At 38.4% G+C, this 19,408-nt stretch overlaps 1 protein-coding gene and 1 long non-coding RNA gene across 5 annotated transcripts in view; one reads left to right on the top strand and one right to left on the bottom strand.

Moving 5' to 3' along the window:
* Window positions 1-4,306, bottom strand: part of LOC140632344 (uncharacterized) — a 21,165-nt gene extending 16,859 nt beyond the window's left edge. Inside the window, exons 1-3 of the long non-coding RNA XR_012029872.1 lie at window positions 4,127-4,306; window positions 3,467-3,567; window positions 2,306-2,414 (exon numbers count right to left, since the gene is read on the bottom strand). This is a non-coding gene — a long non-coding RNA (uncharacterized lncRNA). The remainder of the gene's footprint in view (window positions 1-2,305; window positions 2,415-3,466; window positions 3,568-4,126) is intronic.
* Window positions 7-19,408, top strand: MAT2B (methionine adenosyltransferase 2 non-catalytic beta subunit). 4 transcript variants are annotated; one of them, XM_072824244.1, is made up of 8 exons: window positions 7-24; window positions 2,333-2,440; window positions 11,568-11,762; window positions 13,871-13,985; window positions 14,176-14,328; window positions 16,826-17,019; window positions 18,015-18,128; window positions 18,478-19,408. In XM_072824244.1, the coding sequence occupies exons 2-8, from the start codon at window positions 2,411-2,413 to the stop codon at window positions 18,646-18,648; spliced, it is 972 nt and encodes a 323-aa protein (XP_072680345.1). In that variant the 5' UTR covers window positions 7-24; window positions 2,333-2,410; the 3' UTR covers window positions 18,649-19,408. The 4 variants fall into 4 exon arrangements, with proteins under 4 accessions (XP_072680345.1, XP_072680344.1, XP_072680343.1 ...); XM_072824243.1 differs by lacking the exon at window positions 7-24 and having other exon boundaries at window positions 2,291-2,440; XM_072824242.1 differs by lacking the exons at window positions 7-24; window positions 2,333-2,440 and adding an exon at window positions 4,671-4,845.

The raw sequence follows: 19,408 nt of genomic DNA, 5'->3' as shown, positions 1-19,408 counted from the left end.
CTCTGGTCTTTTGCCTGAGTTGAGGTAAGCTGGAAAGAAGAGCTTAAGGAAAAATGTGGGACAAAGGTCGGTGGGCATGAGTACAAGTCTTAGGATCTGGCTGGTAACAGTATTTTAAGTTTGTGAGAGACAGAGAGAAGCAGAGACATAGGCAGAGGGAGAAGTGGATTCCCTGTGGGGAAACCTGATGCGGGACTTGATCCCAGAACCCCCGGTTCATGACCTGAGTAAAAGGCAGACGCTCAACCACTGAGCCACCCAGGTGCTCCTCAATATGATTTTAGTTTGCATTTCCCAGATATTGAACTTTTTCTTATATGATTATTAACCATTATTACATCTTTGTGAAGTATCTGTTGAAAATGTGTGCATTTTTAAAATGATGTTTAAAAATTATTAAGTTGTAGTGTTGTTGATATCTGACCTCTGTTCTTCTAGAGCCAAAATATAACACGAGGACAGTGTGGAATAGAGTAACAACAGTTTTATTGTCTTGTCAGGCAAAGGAAGCTGCAGCAGGCTTTCAAAAACTGCAAGCCCCCCTGGAGAAAGGAGCTGGGGGCTTTACAGGGGAACAGATGAGCTAGCCAGTTTCCACAGGAATTAGGTTTGCATGGCCAGCCTCTGTAGTTGGTACTGCAATGAGGGTGGTACTGCGATCTCTTGCAGAAGGGAGGAGGGAGGTTTGTGGGAGAGAGGGAAAAGGTTACTCTGTTTAAAATCAAGTTTTGCTGAAGCATTAGTCCAGCCTTTTGATTTTTGTTCAACTTTATGCTTTAAAATTTTAATTTTAATTTTTTAAAAGACTTTATTTCAGAGAGAGAGAGAGAGAGGAGGGAGGGGCAGAGGAAGAGGGAGAGAAACTCAAGCATACAACAGCTGAGGGCTGAGACCCTGAGATCCTGACCTGAGCTGAAACCAACTGGACCAACCAGGTGCCCATTATGCATTTTTAAAATAAGTTATTTATTTATTTAAACAATCTCTACCCCCAACTTGGGGCTTGAATTCACAACCTGGAAATCAAGAGTCACATGCTCCACCAACTGAGCCAGTCAGGTGTCCTTCAACTTTATGCTTTTGTGCAATTTCAGTAGGGTTCTTTAAATATTCTGACTATAACTCCTTTTTGGATATATGTATAAAGGTTTTTTCCCCCCCTCAGTCTGTGATTTGCTTATTTATTTTCTTAATATTGTTTATTGATGGATACAAGTTTTTAATTTTGATAAAATTTATCAATTTTTAAAAATTGCATAGTTTCCATTACTTATAGACCTTCCACACGTTTTATAGAGTTTACTAGGTGCTATGTGCTTGAAGCGTCTGGAATAAAGGGTTAAGTGTTTTTTTTTCTTAGCTCTATCTAAATGGCATTTCATTGTTGTTGTTCTTAAGTTGTTACAGAGCCATAGTCCAGAACAATGGTTCAAAATTTAACTGAGCATGTTCACTGTCCTTAAAATCGTTAAAAATAAGATTGCTGGGCTCCATTCCCATAGAATGATTTTGTTTCGGGTTTGGTGATACAGGCAGGTTTGCAAATTATTCATCTAGAAGTCCTTGATGCTTGGCCTAACTTAAAGCTACTCCACCTACAATTTTCTGTCGGACGGCAGCATAATGTTAATAGAAATGACCTGTTGCATTTTAATTTTTGGGTGCTGTTACCACCAGTGTCTTTTACTGTTCGTCAAAATAGTTAATTAGAAGATACTAGGCGGGGAACCCCTGGGTGGTTAAGTGCCTGCCTTTGGCCCAGGGTGTCATCCTGGAGTCCCGGGATCGAGTCCCACATCAGGCTCCCTGCATGGAGCCTGCTTCTATCTCTGCCCACCCCTCCACCCCCATTTCTCTCTCTGTGTCTCTCATGAATAAATAAATAAAATCTTAAAAAAAAAAAAAAAAGAAGATACGAGGCAGAAAAGCACTGAAAAACTTTACCAAGACTCTGTTGCAGTAAGGCATAACTGAATAAAATATTTCAGGACTCAATTGCAAGATCTGTGTGGTTTCCAACTGTGAGTCTTACTTTTCTTCTGCAAGAAAATTGCAACAAGTCTTCACAGGAAGTTTTTTTGTTTGTTTCTTTGTTTCTTCTTTTTTTTTTTAAATTGGTTCTCCCAATGGTTTTGCTAATAGACCCTAACTTGGCATGCAATTAAACATAAAACTTCTCATTGGGTATTTTCAAGACTGCCAGGGGGAATCAGCTGCCAGTTTACTGCAATGTGGAAAACTGCATGAGATTCTGGGATTGGAATCAAAATGCTAATTTAAAAGGTCGAGTGAAGCTGGGGCTCACGTTTTTGCGTGCCTGCGCTCTCTTCAGGCAGAACAAAGACCCAGGCAAAAGAGGCAGAGGCTGAGGCTCATCCCAAATCTGTTTTCCCGAGGTAATTCTGGAATCATGCCTGAAATGCCGGAGGACATGGAACAGGTAAGACCTAGCTATTCAAGAAATGAAGCATTCTGGAGTTAGTTTCTTTAAAAAGCATCCCAGTGAATGATAAAAACCAAAAGGGTGAGTTAAAAAAAAGAAAAAGGAAAAAGAAGCGGGCGTCATTCATTTCTTTAAAACATGTAACTTTGGGACATGGAAGAATCAGCCAACTTTAATTATTGACCTGAGAACCAGGCTTTGAAGAGCTCAGCTAAGTCTCATTAATTGACAAAAAAATAAAATAAGATGCAAAACAGAACAGCAGTTTCTTTTACCGGATTAAATGCAATGGTGTCGGTGAAGGTTCTATATAAGTAAGGATTTTATCTATAATTGTGTGTTCCAGCCTTTCTTTGTCTTAGCAAGAATTGAATTGCTAACCTAACTTTAGCTCCAGGCTACTCTCTTTAAATTTATAGATTTAGCCACCACAGGCACTTGGATTTTGTCTGTACGACAGTGGCATTTTTGTTCACGGAGAAACTTTCATTTTTAAAGAGAATGATTAAAAACTGTGCATGAACACAGTATGTCTCTCGAACTAGACTCAAGTTTTACCTGGGACGTGTCAACCCAGATTCTCAAAGGACAAAAAAACTCTTGTTCCTAACTCCGGACAAGGCTGCTCTGAAAAATTTAAAAAAAAAAAAAAAAAAAGCAATTGCATATGCATGTGCTTAACTGTTCGCACTGGATACTTAAAAAAAATTTTTTTTTAAACCAGAAGGATCCGGTTGCATCAACGGGGCGCATCTAGAAATTAACCACCACAAAACCCAACTTTTAAAGAAAAGGATTAGCTGGATCTTGAATTTGCCTCCCCTTCCCACCCTCTTTGTCTGCAGATTAGGAGTGTTTTGCGCTGGGCCAGTCCTCTCAAGGACTCTCTGAATAATGCGAAACTCGATGAACAGGAACAGCTCGGGTAAAAATTAAATTTAAGAAAAAAAAAAAAAAAATCGGAAAAGTGCGAGGCCTCAGGCTCCCCTCCCCCATCCCCCGGTCCTAAGAAAGCTGGTTTACTCGAGGAAGGAGAGGAGTTCTTGTCGGGGGGTTGGGTAGAAAGGAGACTCCGGGGCTCAGACAAAGGACAACTTTTCCGAAAGGCTGCTTAGTCTTTAGGTCTAAAATAAGCAAAAAGGGATTATAAAAATGAGGCCTTTGAGTCGAAGCCCCTCCCCCCCCCCCCCCCCCCCCGGCGGCCAGGCGCGGGGGCGGCCTTGCGGTCTGGCTGGTGCCGCCCGGCCCGGCTCTGCCCGAGGGGATCGCGCGCCCCGACCGAGCGGACGCCGCGGTTTGGAGCTGCCCCGGGGGCCGTTTCCACCCCGGGCGGGGGAGGGGGCGGTGGTGCGGCCGATTCGTTGCTTTCCAGAAGCCGGACGAGCGGGGAAGGCCTGGCGTGCCTCTGGGTCTCGTCCCCTCGGCTTCCTCGGTGTTTGACGGCGGCTGCGGAGGCCGGGCCCGACCCGAGGCTCGAGTGGCGCCTGGACGCCCCCGTTCGACCCGCGACAGCGCCCGGTCCCCGGCGCGGCTCCCGCAGAGCCTGGTTCTGCGTTCACGGGTAAAGTCCGGGACTCTGTGAAATATGAAGCGGCCCCCGGATCATTCCTCCCCCGAACCCCTCGCTTTTTATCTTGGACTAGGTTAAAAATAGTTTTGACTTATTTGGACTTTCACACGTACCACTTTAGAACATCCCAGGGAGACAAACGGGTTGTTGAGGTGTCCGCGACTCACCGACACTTGTATTTTTATTCTTTTGCCTTCCTGACTGTCTGGACCAGAACAAAACAAAACAAACCACAACACCCCACTCCTGTAGCTGCAGGGATAGACGCCTGCCGCCCCCCCCGCCCCCCCTCGTCTTGCCCAAACCCACCCCCGGCTTTAAAACAGCTGCTCTCACTTCACGGATTACAAGCCCAGTTCATTGTTACGCGCTGCGCAGTCTGGAAACTTGAAAAGCCAGGCGATTCAGTCCGATCTTTCCCTAGTCCAGAACAAAGGCAAACGGGAAAAAAAAGTGCACAAAACGACCCCTCCCAAATCCAGAACTTGTGTTCAGGGCGTCGGGCCAAGGCCTTTGTTCGGCGTATCCCTTTAAGAGTTGGCGAGCGGGCCGGGAGCGTACTGAACGCGCCCGCCCCCTTTTGGGGGGCATCGGCCGAGCGTGGCCAATCAACGGGCGCGGCCTTGGCGGCGGAAGCCGGAAGCGGAGAGCGGGGGCCGGGCCCGGAGCTAGGGAGGCGGGCCCAGGGCGACGGAGCTGCGGCCCTCGGCCATCCCGGGCTGGAGGAAGTGGCGGTCGCTGCGGCGGCGGCGGCGCGAAGACGGCGGGCATGGTGGGGCGGGAGAACGAGCTCTCCATCCACTTTGTCCCCGGGAGCTGCCGGCTGGTGGAGGTGAGGCAGTGGGCCCTGGGGTCTCGTGGAAGCTGGGAGTGCAGAGGGGGACGGTCCAGATCGTGGGGGCTCCAGTGCTTTACGCTGCGCATCCTGCAGGAATGCGAGCCCGGCCCGGAGTCGCCCCAGCACCTCCTTCCGAGCTCCGGGGGGGAGAGGGCGGCGCCACCGAGTTTGTTTACCTCCGCGCACACCCGCCGGTATTTGCGCTTCCAGTTCTGCGGCAGGAAACGAGTAGGTCTGGTTTCACTCCGGTGCCTTCTCTTTCCCCTGCCGTTAACGGAGAGGGGCTCTTCGGAGCTCTTTCGGTTTTGCTTTATCTCTCTGAATTTCCCTTTTTCATTCTTTGTTTGTATCTTTTGATCTTCCCCGTTCTTGCCCCTGAGAAAGAATGGGAAAGTGGTTTTTTTTTTTTTTTCTTCAGAAATAGCAGTTTTGGAGATGACAACTTCCTGAACTCTTAGTTCGGTGCAGGGCGCTGTGTATGCCCTTTGCATGCATTATTTAATCGTCATAGCTATAAGATACTGTTCTGCTCCGTTTTACAGGTGAGAAAATTGAGGCTTACAGAATGAGTCCTTCGCCCAAGTTCAGGAATCTTTCTCACTTTGTCAGGTTTCAGAGCCGCTGTGGAGGTTACATAAAGGAAGGTGGTTACTGTGGGAGAGCTATCGCAGACCTCCCCCCTCCTCCATTCTTGTATTTCGTTCCAGGCCTCCCAGCATTCAATCCACAGAATATATCTAGCAGTGGGGAAAAGAATGCCTAGACCGTTATGTGTTAACGGGAATAAGATATGGGAGATGGCTGGTTTTGATCATGCAGAATTTTTGTGCTTCCAAGATATAGTGTATTTAGTGTTTCTAATCAGTTTGGGGTTTGGGGGATAAAGTTAGGCTAGATGGGCTATTGAAACTTCTGTATTGTTCCTATGTGCCCTCAAAAATACTGAGTGCATAATGTTGCATATTGCTTACATATATATATACACACACATGGGTGTGTGTAAAGCTTAATCTTTTTTTACAGTAGTTCAGTGAACTAATGAAAATAGGTTTTCATGATTCCCTTCACTAAAAACTATACATCCTTAATCTTTTTTTTAAAAAAAAGATTTATTATAATTTATTTATTTACTTATTTTAAAGATTTTATGTATTTATTCATGAGAGACAGAGAAAGGCAGAGACATAGACAGAGGGAGAAGCAGGCTTTCCCCGGGGAGCCTGATGCAGGACTTGATGCCAGGACCCGGGGATCATGACCTGAGCCAAACAAAGGCAGACACTCAACCACTGAGCAACTGGGGTGCCCCTGATTTTTTTTTTTTTTATTTTAAAATAATCTCTCCACCGGACATGGGGCTCAAACTCACAGCTCTGGGATCAAGAGTCACATGCTGTACAGACTGACCTAAGATTTAGGTCCCCAACCTAAATCTTGACACGTTTTTTGATGCTCTGTCAAAACGTGTAGAATTAAAATCCACTTGTGAGAATGAATTTCACAGTGCCTTACAACTTCTATCGGAGAAGGCAACTGTAGTGATAACCTGTTAAGACTTGTAGAGGGGCAGCCTGGGTGGCTCAGCGATTTAGCACCACCTTCAGCCCAGGGCCTGATCCTGGGGTCCTAGGATCAAGTCCCACTTCTCCCTCTGCCTGTGTCTCTGCTACTCTTTCTCTGTCTCTTTCTATCTCTCTGTCTCTCATTAATAAATAAATAAAATCTTAAAAAAAAAAAAAAGACTGTCTTATAGGATACAAATAGGGTGACAGTAGCAGTTAGACCAGTGTCACCTAGGTTATCATAGCATCTTGAGTCCAGTGATTACTACTCAGAGATGCCTCCAGGGGAATGTTGAATGAGGATCAATTAAAGAAATGAATAGGAAACTGCCAAATTTAGGTTCTAAAAATAGCAAAGTATTGTATTTAACCACTAAAATTTAAGAAGATCTCTATTTAGATGTTAGTGATGTCTCATTCTTTTTCTAGGACATTTTTAGTAGAAGTTAATGCATGTGTGCTAAAGTACAAATCACTGTCCCAAAGTAGTGTTTGACCATTTTGAAAGAGCCATTTGTTACATTACCTATAGTTTGGAATCATTTGATTAGGTAGCCTAATAAAAGTAGTAAGTCTACATTTATTTTTATGTGTTTAATTTTTCAGTAATTCTTTTGGTGTCTATAAATCTGGTCACTTGGGGTTCTATACTTCTAAGAGTTTATGTAATTAGAGGCAAATACGTTCAGAGTAGTTTAATGTTTGATAGAAATTAAGGAAGTAGATTTTTCAAGCAATAGAAATTAAGGAAGTAGATTTTTCAAGCAGAAAATATTTTCAGCTCTTTATTGTGATTTGGGTTAACTACAGCTTCTTATTCATTCTGAGTTCCTTGAAGTGCATGAACACTCCTATGTTTTGTAGGACTAAAATATTTTATGCAGTAACAGTCCAAAGTAATTTTTTAGGATAATGTTTCTTTTCTTTTAAAAATTAAAACAAAACAAAACAAAACAAAACAAAAACTGCACTTTTGAAAAGCTTCAGGTGGATTTCTGTTTATATATAGAAAGTAAAAAATAGATATTTTTGTTTGGCATTTTTTAATTTCAGAATGAGGCATATTTTATTTGCCAAGCACCAACAAATTTGCAATCCAAGTGAAAAAAAATCTTGTCTTGGCTCCTATAGTGGTGACAGAAGGTGCTCTTTGAGTCTCTAGAGAGAACTCTGTGAAAAGAGGAAAAATTAAGTAAATAAAGTTCCTTTCACTCTTTTCAGACTCAGTCCCCTCTGTGTTAAGGATAATATGGAAAATGTTAGAATTGTAGAGCTGTAAAGTTGGAAGAGCCGTAGTCATCTTGTCCAAATGCCTCATTTTACTAATGAGGAATTAGATCAATTGAGATTTCAATAACTTCTCAATACCACATTTTGTGGCAGAACAGTTAAATTTTAATCATTATGAAATCAAATAGAAGGTCCAAGGATAAAGACACAACTCAGTATGTATTTGGCTAGACCACAGAAGCTAGAAACAAACGAAACAAGTTCTGAGCCCAGCCTTTTCCCTGTACTGTGGGTAAAGCCTTTAACATCTCTTGGGCTTCAGATTGCTCAGTTTGGAAATATTTGCCTTGCATGTCCAACAAGGCTATTATGATTGGAAGGTAGGCTTACATAACACTCGATAGTTTTGAAATATAAGATTGTGCAGTATCATTTCCGTTTTAGAAAATGCTTGCACTTCAGATCTCTGCTCTCTTATTAAAAGAAAATTTTTGAGCATTGACATCTAACCACTGAGTACCATGGACTATTACATATTTTCTTCTAGAGACCTTACAAATTACCCCAGAGTATGAGGATATAAGGTTGTATTTTTTCTATGCAATCTCATCCTTTTTTATTTATTCATTTTATTTTTTAAAGGTTTTATTTATTTATTCATGAGGGATCACAGAGAGAGTCAGAGACACAGGCAGAAGGAGAAGCAGGTTCCTCACAGGGAGTCCGATGGTGGGACTCAATCCCAGGACCCTGGGATCACGCCCTGAGCCAAAGGCGTATACTCAACCGCTGAGCCACCCAGGTGTCCCAACCTCATCCTTTTTAGAAGTTAAACATCTTAAATTCCCTAAGAGCCTTGCTATCCTTGTAATTTGATACTATATTTCATCAAGTCTAAGACGTACTTGATTATAAGATAATCTGGGCTCTGATTTTAAGATGCACTAAAAAAGCAAGACATTGCCAGACTATGACAGTAATAAGATGCATCTCTATTTCATACATTTAACAGGGATGTTAAAATGAGGAAAAAGTGTGCTTCACAGAATCAGTGAAATATGCAGGGATCTGAATTCACTGTTCAGTAACCTTTGTGGAATACAGAATACTTTTTCCTTGACTTTTCTTTTCCTTTTTTAATGGGAGAAGAGGGAAGGAAAAGATCATGTCACTTTTAGAAAGGTAGATGATAATTTTTTGGCGTCTTTGAATAAGATAAATATATCTTTAAGAAAAACCTTGGACTTTCCTCAGAGTTCAAGATTACACTTCTTCTCAAAGGACAGTTCCCAAATCACTGTCTTCAGCACATTCCTGGGAACTTGTTAGAAATGCAAATTACCAGGATTTATCCCAGATGTACAGAATCTGAAAACCTTGTGCATGATTCTTAAACAGAGTGAAGCCTGAGAACTACCAACTAAGAACTGTTATATATTCTTTTGCTTCTTTAATGTGAAGTAATAAAAAGTGAGAAACTGAGAAGAAATGAAATCATAGCTCTTGTATAATATTTTCTCAGGGATCTTTATGGGACTTATCCTGTATAAATTGTTTTCTGATTGTATCTACTAGACTTGGCTGTTTTCTCTTCTTTCCAAATCAGTCTTTGTAGAGCTGTTTTCTTGCCAAAACCCAAAGAAAATATTTTGCTGGCTGAAATTCTTGTTTTCATAGATCAGTTGGCTTAGAGCCAAGTTGTACAACAGAGAGCCTTGATGAATTTCCTTCAACTTTTAAAATATTTGGAATTGGTGAACTAAGGAAAAAATACCTTCCATAGTTTACCATTATGCTTTATTTTTAAAAATATTTTATTTATTTATTTTAGAGCATGTGCAAGAGAGGAGAGAGAGAGGGACAACCCAACTCCTGAACGGAAACCAAGAGTTGAATGCCTAACCAACTGAGCCATGCAGGCATCCCTACCCCTTTATGCTGTTTCAGCCCTTTCATTTCTGGTTTTTCCTGTGGTAGGGATACCTAATTTCAGTGGCTTTTTTTTTTTTTTTTTTTTTTTAGACGTATTTATTTATTTCAGAGAGAGAGAAAGAATGCACATGCTTGCTCATACTAGGTGGAGGGGCAAGGAAAGTGGGAGAGAGACTCTCAAGCACACTCCCTACTGACAGGGCTCAGTGTCACAACTCTGAGATCAGGACTTGAGCTAAAACCAAGAGTTGGAGGCCAGACTGCACCACATAGGCACTCCACCCTCATGGTGGCTTTCTTGTAAAAAAAAAATTCGTAGCGCTAAATTTTTCTGCTGAACTAAGGGCTAACAAAGAAAGATCTTTAGTTATTGTATGCTTGTTTAAAGTTTTTTACAGCTCAGAATAGGTGACTATAAACGCTTGAAATAAAATCTCGAATTGATAAAATGTAATATATATCTATTTTTAAAGTAGGTTCCACACCAACTTGGGCTTGAACTCATGACCCTGAGATCAAGAGTCGCTTGCTGTATGGACTTAGCCAGCCAATTACTCCAAATAAAACTTCTTGTTGGTGGCTTTTAAATAATAAATGTTGATTTTATTCAAGAGTCTGGGAAATTTAGTGTTACCCATCTTGGGAATAAGGAAAGTTTTTAAACCGCTTTGGAAACAGAACTTGTTTTCTAAATTTTTTTTTTTTTTTAATTTTTTATTTATTTATGATAGTTACAGAGAGAGAGAGAGGCAGAGACACAGGCAGAGGGAGAAGCAGGCTCCATGCACCGGGAGCCCGACGTGGGATTCGATCCCGGGTCTCCAGGATCGCGCCCCTGGGCCAAAGGCAGGCGCCAAACCGCTGTGCCACCCAGGGATCCCAGAACTTGTTTTCTAAATAGTAGTTCCTTTTAATTTCATTGTGTAAGGAACTTTTTCTTTTTCACACAAGAACACAAATCAGTTTAAAGTATTCTAGTTTCTTTTTTTTCGCTTACCCTCTGTGTTAGTTTTTTCTTCTTTTTCCCTCCCTACTCTGTGTTTTAATTGGCCTATTAGGTTAAATTTAGGGTTAACTCAGGAACATTTACCGGTTTGGAATATTATTACTATAAGGATCACATTTATTTATCCTCCACGTAAATTCCTGTGAAATCTGAATCCTATAACTAAGACCTATCAAAATATGATAAATCACTGAGATTTGAAAGAAAACTTGGCAATCACAAACTGAAGATCAAAATTGTCAACTTGTGAGTATGTTGGTAGAACACAGCCAAATAGGCCATAAGAAATTCATAAGCTTCAAACTGGTTGTATGTTTTTATAAACTAGAGAGCATAATTAAAATTGCTATTTAGGGGCACGTGGGTGGCTCAGTGGTTGAGCTTCTGTCTTTGGCTTTGGTCCTGATCCTGGGGTCCTGGGATTGAGTTCTGCATCACACTCCCTGCAAGGAGCCTGCTTCTTCCTCTGCCTATGTCTCTGTTTCTTGTGAATAAATAAATAAAACCTTAAAAATAAAAATAAAATTGCTGTTTATTCATTTGGACATCATTGATCATTAAAGTAAGATTCTTCCATTATTAACAGGAAATCAGAGCACCTGGCTAGCTCAGTCAATTGGAGCATATGACTCTTGATCTTGGGATTGTAAGTTCCAGCCCCATGTTGGGTATAGAGTTTACTTAAAAAATAAAATCTTTTTTTAAAAAAAATCTAAATCTGTTTGACAAGATGTATCCTTATAGTATCATCTTAGGTTCTTTTTCAGGAGTAGGATTAATAAAACTTTTTCTTAAATGATACAATTATTGATGCAGTTTGATCTTTGTTCTAACTTAAGAATTGTCTAATAGATCTAGGATATGAAGCAAACTACTTAAACTTGAAGTATTTGGTGAACAATGATAGTGCTAACTTTGTGGAGAGAATATTTTCAAAATAAGTAACCCTTTCCCTCCCCCCCCCCCCCCCCCACTTCACCTTTTAGGAGGACGTTAACCTCCCTAATAGGCGGGTTCTGATTACTGGTGCCACTGGGCTTCTTGGCAGAGCTGTGTATAAAGAATTTAAGCAGAATAATTGGCATGCCTTTGGCTGTGGTTTTAGAAGAGCAAGACCAAAATTTGAACAGGTTAATCTTTTGGATTCTGAAGCGGTTCATCACATTATTCATGATTTTCAGGTATGTTTATTTTAACACATGAAAACTATATTAAGAATTGTCTGGATGATTTAGAACATGTTCTTGCTTTCAAGGGAGTTACTATACTTAAGCTTTCACCATTAAGCAACAACAGTACACAGTTGACCCTTGAACAGTGCGTGGTTTAGGAGTGCTGACTCCTGCACAGTTGAACATCTATGTATAACTTTTTACTTCCCCACAATAACTGCTAATAGCCTACTGTTGACTGGAAGCCTTAGCAATAAATTATATAGTTGATAAACACATATTATGTATATGTGTTATGTACTATATTCTTAACAATAAAGTAAGCTAGGAGAAAGAAAATGTTACTGAGAAAACATTTATGATATTATGCTTATTAAAAAATAATTGGAGCTTTAGAGAAAGTACATACATGGACTTATGCAGTTCAAACCCATGTTCTATGGTCAACTGTATAGTGCACTTTTTTTCTGGTAAGCATGGCCAAGTATATGCAGTCCTTAAAAAGATTAGGTTGAAACAAAGATTGACAAACCTTGGAATTTGTATATATATTCCAAACCTTGGAACCTTTTTATAAAAGGTTTATAAAAAGTTTTTATAAAAAGCTTATGTTTGTGAGGTACTTTTGTTAAGTATTACTTTCTGTGCAAATGCCTTTTTAATATTATCTGTAATCCTTACAACACTGCAAAATAGGTATTATCATTTCCATTTTAGAGATGACAAAGGCTCAGAGAGGTTAAATAATTTGTTGATCATTGCCACAGAAGAGTTACTGAAAAATTTAGATTCTGTTCTACCTGTGTCTGATCAAATTGAGAGTTAAAGTTCTTTTCAAAACTATGGTCCAAGAGATACCTGCATCAGAATCAGTTGGGGAACTTATTCTTTAGGTCTCACTCCCAGAGATTTTAATTCAATAAGTCTGTGGTAGGGCCCAGGACATTTTAAGGTGTGTCCCAGATTATGTACATTCAAGTTTTATTTATTTATTTATTTTTAAAAGATTTTATTTATTCATGAGAGACACACAGAGAGAGGCAGAGACATAGGCAAAGAAAAGCAGGCTCCTTGAGGGGAGCCCAGGACGAGACTTGATCCTGGGACTCTGGGACCCTGCCTTGAGCTGGAAGCAGACGTTCAACCACTGAGCCACCCAGGCGTCTCACATTCAAGTTTTAAAACAACTCTTAAGATGATGCCTCCTCAAAACAGTTATTAAGGAAGGAGATAGTTTGGTATGTTTGTACATTAGTCCTGCCTATCCGTTGTTTTACCAAATCTTCGCCTTTATTCATCTTCTCTGGGAAGTAGATGCCTCTTCTCTACCAAGGACTCTGCATTTCTTTTCTTTTTTTTTTTTTTTTTTTTTGGACTCTGCATTTCTTTATCTTTAATTAAAAAAAAATTTTTTTTTCAAAGTAAGCTCTAGGCCCAACATGATGCTTAAAATCATGACCCCAAGATCAAGAATCTCATGGTCTGCTGACTGAGCCAGCCAGGTGCCCCCATTCTTCTATCTTGATGTCTGACAAACTGTACTGAAACAGTCTCTTTACCTGTCCTTCTTTTCCAGTAGATTATGAAATCCTTGCTCCTTGCACAGTGCTTAGCATATGGCATTCAGGCATACTAAATGCTCAACTGGGAATATAGTTTTTATGGATAGTTGACATTCTTTAAGTGACTGGCCTAAGAGATTTGAATTTATTAATTTAATTTGAAATTGGTATTCTCCTTTTAACATAGATTTATTAGGTATTTAGGTCATATTACATAAATATTAGCTCTTTCTCCCATCGAAATTAGAGGACATTAGCTTACTTTGATAGAGAAGTAGTAGTTGACGCTGAGTTTGTCTGGTTTTGCCTAGGGATTACTAAATTGCTCTTTCCTTTCAGCGCCTACATTTATTTTAAGGAAGTCTGAAACTTGGAAAAGGGAAGCATGACAAAACTATTAACAGCAATTCTTGAAAAAAAAATTACAGTAATTCTGTAGTTGAAGGAATGTTGATTTAACAAGCATATTTTTATGAATTGAGTTACTGTTGGAAGGCTGTAGCTCCCCTGTTTTATTCCTTTTGGGTTAAAAATACATCAATGTTTAACTTCCAGCCCCATGTTATAGTACATTGTGCAGCAGAGAGAAGGCCAGATGTTGTAGAAAATCAGCCAGATGCTGCTTCTCAACTTAATGTGGATGCTTCTGGGAATTTAGCAAAGGAAGCAGGTAATGATGACTTTATAAAATTTTCATAAAATATTAAATAATTGCTGAGTTTATAATGATTAAAGTTTTCTAGATGGCTTATAAGAGATTTGTTTGTATATGACGAAGAAGCTATTATAAATGCCAGTACAGAGTAATGTTCTGCAATAATTTAATAGATTCTTTTCTTTTATGTCTTATCTTTTTTTAGCTTTAATTGGAGCATTTCTAATCTACATTAGCTCCGATTACGTATTTGATGGAACAAATCCACCTTATAGAGAGGAAGATGTACCAAGTCCCTTAAATCTGTATGGCAAAACAAAATTAGAAGGCGAAAAGGCTGTCCTAGAGAACAATTTAGGTAAGACACAATTTCTTTAGCCCCTGACTATTTTGATTGTTTTGAGGGTTTATGTGTGTGTATATATAACATTGCTATACATAAAATACATAGAGAATATAGAAGTATGTAAAAATATATTTAAAAAAATATATAAAATATACTTTTTAAATTTTGGAAAAACTAGTCAAGGAGCATAAATCATTGGAGAAAATTAGAGAATATAGTTAATAAAAAAGAAAAATAAGGATTTTAGATACTATGAAGAATTTATGAATCCTTCCAGACTTTTTCCAGTATCAGTGTATACATGAATGTCATTGTATAGGGGCACCTGGCTGGTTCAGTCATTAGAGCATGTGACTTTTAATCTTGGGGTTGTGAGCTCAAACCCCACATTGGGTATAGAGCTTACATTAAGAAAAATGTTATTGTATAAAGAAAAAAACTTACAGTATAAATATTTGTAATCTACTTTCAAAAAACAGATTAGTATCATTTCTCCTAGATTGAGGAATTATTATTATTATTATTATTATTTTAAAGATTTTATTATTTGAAAGAGAGCACACACAAGCAGGGGGGAAGGGCAGAGGGAAAGGAAGAAGCAGACTCCTTGCTGAGCAGGGAATCCAACCTGGGCTTGATCCCAGGACCCTGGTCATAATCCCATGACCCAAGCCAAAGGCAGACGCTTAACTGACAGAACCACCCAGATGCCCCTTTAGTATGGTTTTCAAATTTCTTTTTTTTTTTCTTTTCTTTTCAAGATAGCTCCCGAGAGGGAGAGGCTGGGGGCCAGGGGCAGAGAGAGATAGAGAATCTCAAGCAGGCTTCACACCCAGCACAGAGCCCAACATAGGGCTTGATCTCACAACCCTGAGGTCATGACCTGAGTTGAAACCAAATGTCATACAGTTAACCAGCTGAGCCACCCAGGTGCCCCAGCTTTTAAATTTCTATTGGTATGGCTCTTCTTTTCTCCTGTGTGTATTTGTGTATACATACACGTACATGTGTGCTGAATATAAAAATTATACCCTCATTGAAAAAATCAAAAAGAAAATTGTAAAGAGCTGTTGTTTTATAATGCTGCCTCCAAGAAGCACTGGATGTGGTTAGGTATGAAAGCATTTTTTTTGTGAATTTCTAAAAACAGTGGGTTTGGTTTTATAACCTGGTCCCTCCATATCTGTATTTCAATACATATTGAGTCATTATTTCTGGGTTATCTTTTTACTATCAGTGGCTGCATAGTACTTGATTTAATGATTCCTTGTACTGCCTTAGACTTACAGACTCTTTGAGAAGCATCTCCTAGTATAGGTACCATACTGACAGGCATTTAGCTTTCCACATGTTTTTTGTTTTTTTGTATTAGAAATTATCCTGCAGGAATCATCCTTGAGTACATATCTATACATGGTTATCCAATATGTTAATTTAATTAAAAAGTGGTTTGTTAATTTTCAGTTTAAGTGTTAATTATTCAAAGTCTGTTGTAACTGCTCAGTAGGGACCAACAGAAAATTTAAATACCTCATAATTCCTTAATCAGTGGTTTCAAGAATTAATGTGGTAAAACACTCATATAACTTTTATTATAGATTCACCACTTGTTAATGTTTTGCCATGTGTCTTGTGTGTATGTGTGTATATTTTTTTTTCCAGACTCGTTGGGAATTGTCTGAAATTCACCGCAAAATACTTCACTATGCTACTTACCTTTTTTTTTTTTTAAGATTTTATTAATTTATTCATGAGAGACAGAGAGAAGGCCCATACATAGGCAGAGGGAGAAGCAGGCTTCTCGCAGGGAGCCCGATGTGGGACTCAATCCTGGAACTCTGGGATCACGCCCTGAGCTGAAGGCAGACGCTCAACCACGAGCCACCCTTCTTCTTCTTTTTTTTTTTTTTAAAGATTTATTTATTTATTTGAGGGAGTGGAGGAGCAAAGGAAGTGCATCTTAAACAGATTCCCCACTGAGCACAGAGCCCAACACGTGGCTGAGATCATGACCTGAGCTAAAACCAAGAGTCGGACATTCAGCTGACTGAACCACTCAGGCACCCCTATGCTATTTATCCTCTAACAAGAATGTTCTTTACATAATTACAGTGTAGTTACCATACTCAGGAAATTTAACGTTAATATCATGTTATACTATATCATCTATGTAGGAATTTTCCCACCTGTCCCAATAATGCCTTCATTGTGTTTTATTTTTTAATCTAGGATCTAGTCAAGGATCATTCATTGCATTTAGTTGTCATGATCAGTTTAATTTCATTAATATGATTGTTAAGAATAGTATATAAAAATACCCCAAATGAACAGAGAACTTTAAAAATATTGAGTACAATATTTGTTAAATGGGTATTATTATAGATGAACTGTGTCATTTTGAAATATTGCCAGTTTCTAAAACAGGATTGTTTAAATCCACATACTTTCATTTTATATCAAGATTTAACCAGGCAGCTTTAAAAAATTACTTGTTTTTATTAATTCCTAGGAGCTGCTGTTTTGAGAATTCCTGTTCTGTATGGAGAAGTTGAAAAGCTTGAAGAAAGTGCTGTGACTGTTATGTTTGATAAAGTGCAGTTCAGTAACAAGTCAGCTAACATGGACCACTGGCAGCAGAGGTTCCCCACACATGTGAAAGATGTAGCCACTGTGTGTCGTCAGTTAGCAGAGAAGAGAATGCTGGTGAGAATCTTTGGAAGGAAGAGTTCCTAACTTTCCTAACTTCTATCAACAAGTGAAAGTCTAAGTGTTTTTGTTTTCATTATTATATATAATATATATTACATATAATAATATGAATTAGTTTTTATTTAAAACCTTTTTAAAATTACAAGCAAAAAAAAAAAATAATAAAATTACAAGCAGAGCAAACAAAAGTAGTTTGCAGATAGTAGGCTATATTTATAAATAGTAAAAATATTTTGCCCCTGTGTTTGAATTTTTTTTCTCATGTACTGTGGTCTTGTCATTCTTTTATTGCAAGGTGACTAAAATCTTGTATTTTTTTCTTTGGATGACAAAATAATGTCTTTAAGAAGTTGTTCTGTTTAAGATTAATGTATGCCAATGAAGAATCTCCAAAGGAATTTATAACTTCAGCCATTTTAAGAATGATTTGTAATTTTCTTTTTAGATATTTGAATAGGAGTTAATTTCAGACATTTGAAAAATTGGCAACTAAATAGAATATTCATACAAAGATGAAAGACTGATTTATTTTTGAATGTTAGTTTGTCTATATTTTTTTAACACATAAAAATTTGTATTTTAAATATGTGCTCTGTAACTATTTAAGGATGTTATGCCTAACTAGTTCATCCTGCAAAATGGTTCCATTAAGTTTTGGTTTTAGCTTAGGATAATTAGAAATACTCATTAAATTGGCCTATGTTTCCATAAAAATCTGTGATCATTCTCAGGTTTCCTACTAAATAAAATTGGAACCATTAATATTTTTATTTAAAAAAAAATTCTTAAGGCTAAATCCTAGAAATTGCTTCTCATGTTTAGCTGTGTATATTTATAATAATTTGATTTTAGACATCTCATGGGGAACATTCCAAAAAGGAGGGATGCATTTTAATTCCTGGACCTTTTAAATTAGCTTTTTTATCCAGCCTGTCAAACCACTCAACTCAAAACATTGAAACTATTTTGAATTTTTATATCCTTATTAGGATCCATCAATTAAAGGAACCTTTCACTGGTCTGGCAATGAACAGATGACTAAGTATGAAATGGCATGTGCAATTGCAGATGCCTTCAACCTCCCCAGCAGTCACTTACGACCTGTAAGTACACGGCATTTAAAACCTTCTCACTTGGTGAAAGCCCAGATCTGTCACTATAGTATGTATTATTGATAACATTTTTCTTGTTGCTTTGCAAATTTTGGCTAACTTCATTTTTTGGTACTAATGAAAGTGAACTTTGTATGTTGGAAGTTTATATTGTTTATCTCTAAATTATCGTGTACAAGGAGGCCCATGAGTATTGATGAAGTTTATAGGAAAAGTGTCTTATTTGTTTGTGTATTTTTCTGGGATCCAAATCATTTTTAGTAAGGGCAAGGGAAATAGAGAATATGAAACTGCAAAATAGGATTTTCTTTTTTTTAATTGTTTTTATTTTTCTTTAAAGATAACTGACAGTCCTGTCTTAGGAGCGCAGCGTCCAAGAAATGCTCAGCTTGACTGCACCAAATTAGAGACCTTGGGCATTGGCCAGAGAACACCATTTCGAATTGGAATCAAAGAATCTCTCTGGCCATTCCTCATTGACAAGAGATGGAGACAAACGGTTTTTCATTAGTGTATGTGCAGGGTTTTTTGTTTTTGTTTTTTTTAATTGAGAAGTATATAGTAAGTGGCACTTTTTAAAGAAAAAAGGAAATAGTTTTGTATGAGTGCTCTTTAATTGTGACTCATGATCTTTCAGGTAAATGATGCTCTTGCACTAGTGAAATTGTTTAAAGAAACTGAGGGTGATAATGCCTCATTTGACGTAATGATTTTTCTTTTTATCATTTTGTTCTGGCTTCACTTTGTTTGAGTATAGTAAATTATGATTCTTAAATACTTACGAGCCAGGATGAGACAGATCTACTGTAGACTTTTTCTTGGATGAAATGCATTGTTCATTCCTATAACCTCTCCATTTTCAGGACTTTTGCAACTGTTGACCTTTTTATGTTTTAAAGTGAGTTAAGTAGTATGAAAATCATTGGTGTTCATTATTTGCATTGCTTGAGCTCTGATCAAAATGTTTGAAGAAAGAAACTTTATTTTTGCAACTTACGTGAAGTTTTTAAGCTTGAGATATTTCAACATGTTATGTATATTGGAACTCCTGTAGCTTGATGCCTCCTGCTTTTGTAGCAGTGTACGGTGAGCACTTGACAGAGAGAGTATGTGTGTATGTGTATGTATTTTTTTAATATGTGTAAAACTGTCCTTTTCACTCCATGTCACTAAGTGATATTTCATATCTGTGGTTATACTAATAATGATGGGCCTTGTAAGTCTTTTGGCCATTCAAGAATAATAATAAATATATACTGCTGGCATGGTAA

This window comes from Canis lupus, chromosome 4, assembly GCF_048164855.1.
Source record: "Canis lupus baileyi chromosome 4, mCanLup2.hap1, whole genome shotgun sequence".
Taxonomy (NCBI): domain Eukaryota; kingdom Metazoa; phylum Chordata; class Mammalia; order Carnivora; family Canidae; genus Canis; species Canis lupus.
The sequence above is the reverse complement of the archived record's forward strand: the minus strand, read 5'-3'. Positions and strand labels throughout refer to the sequence as shown.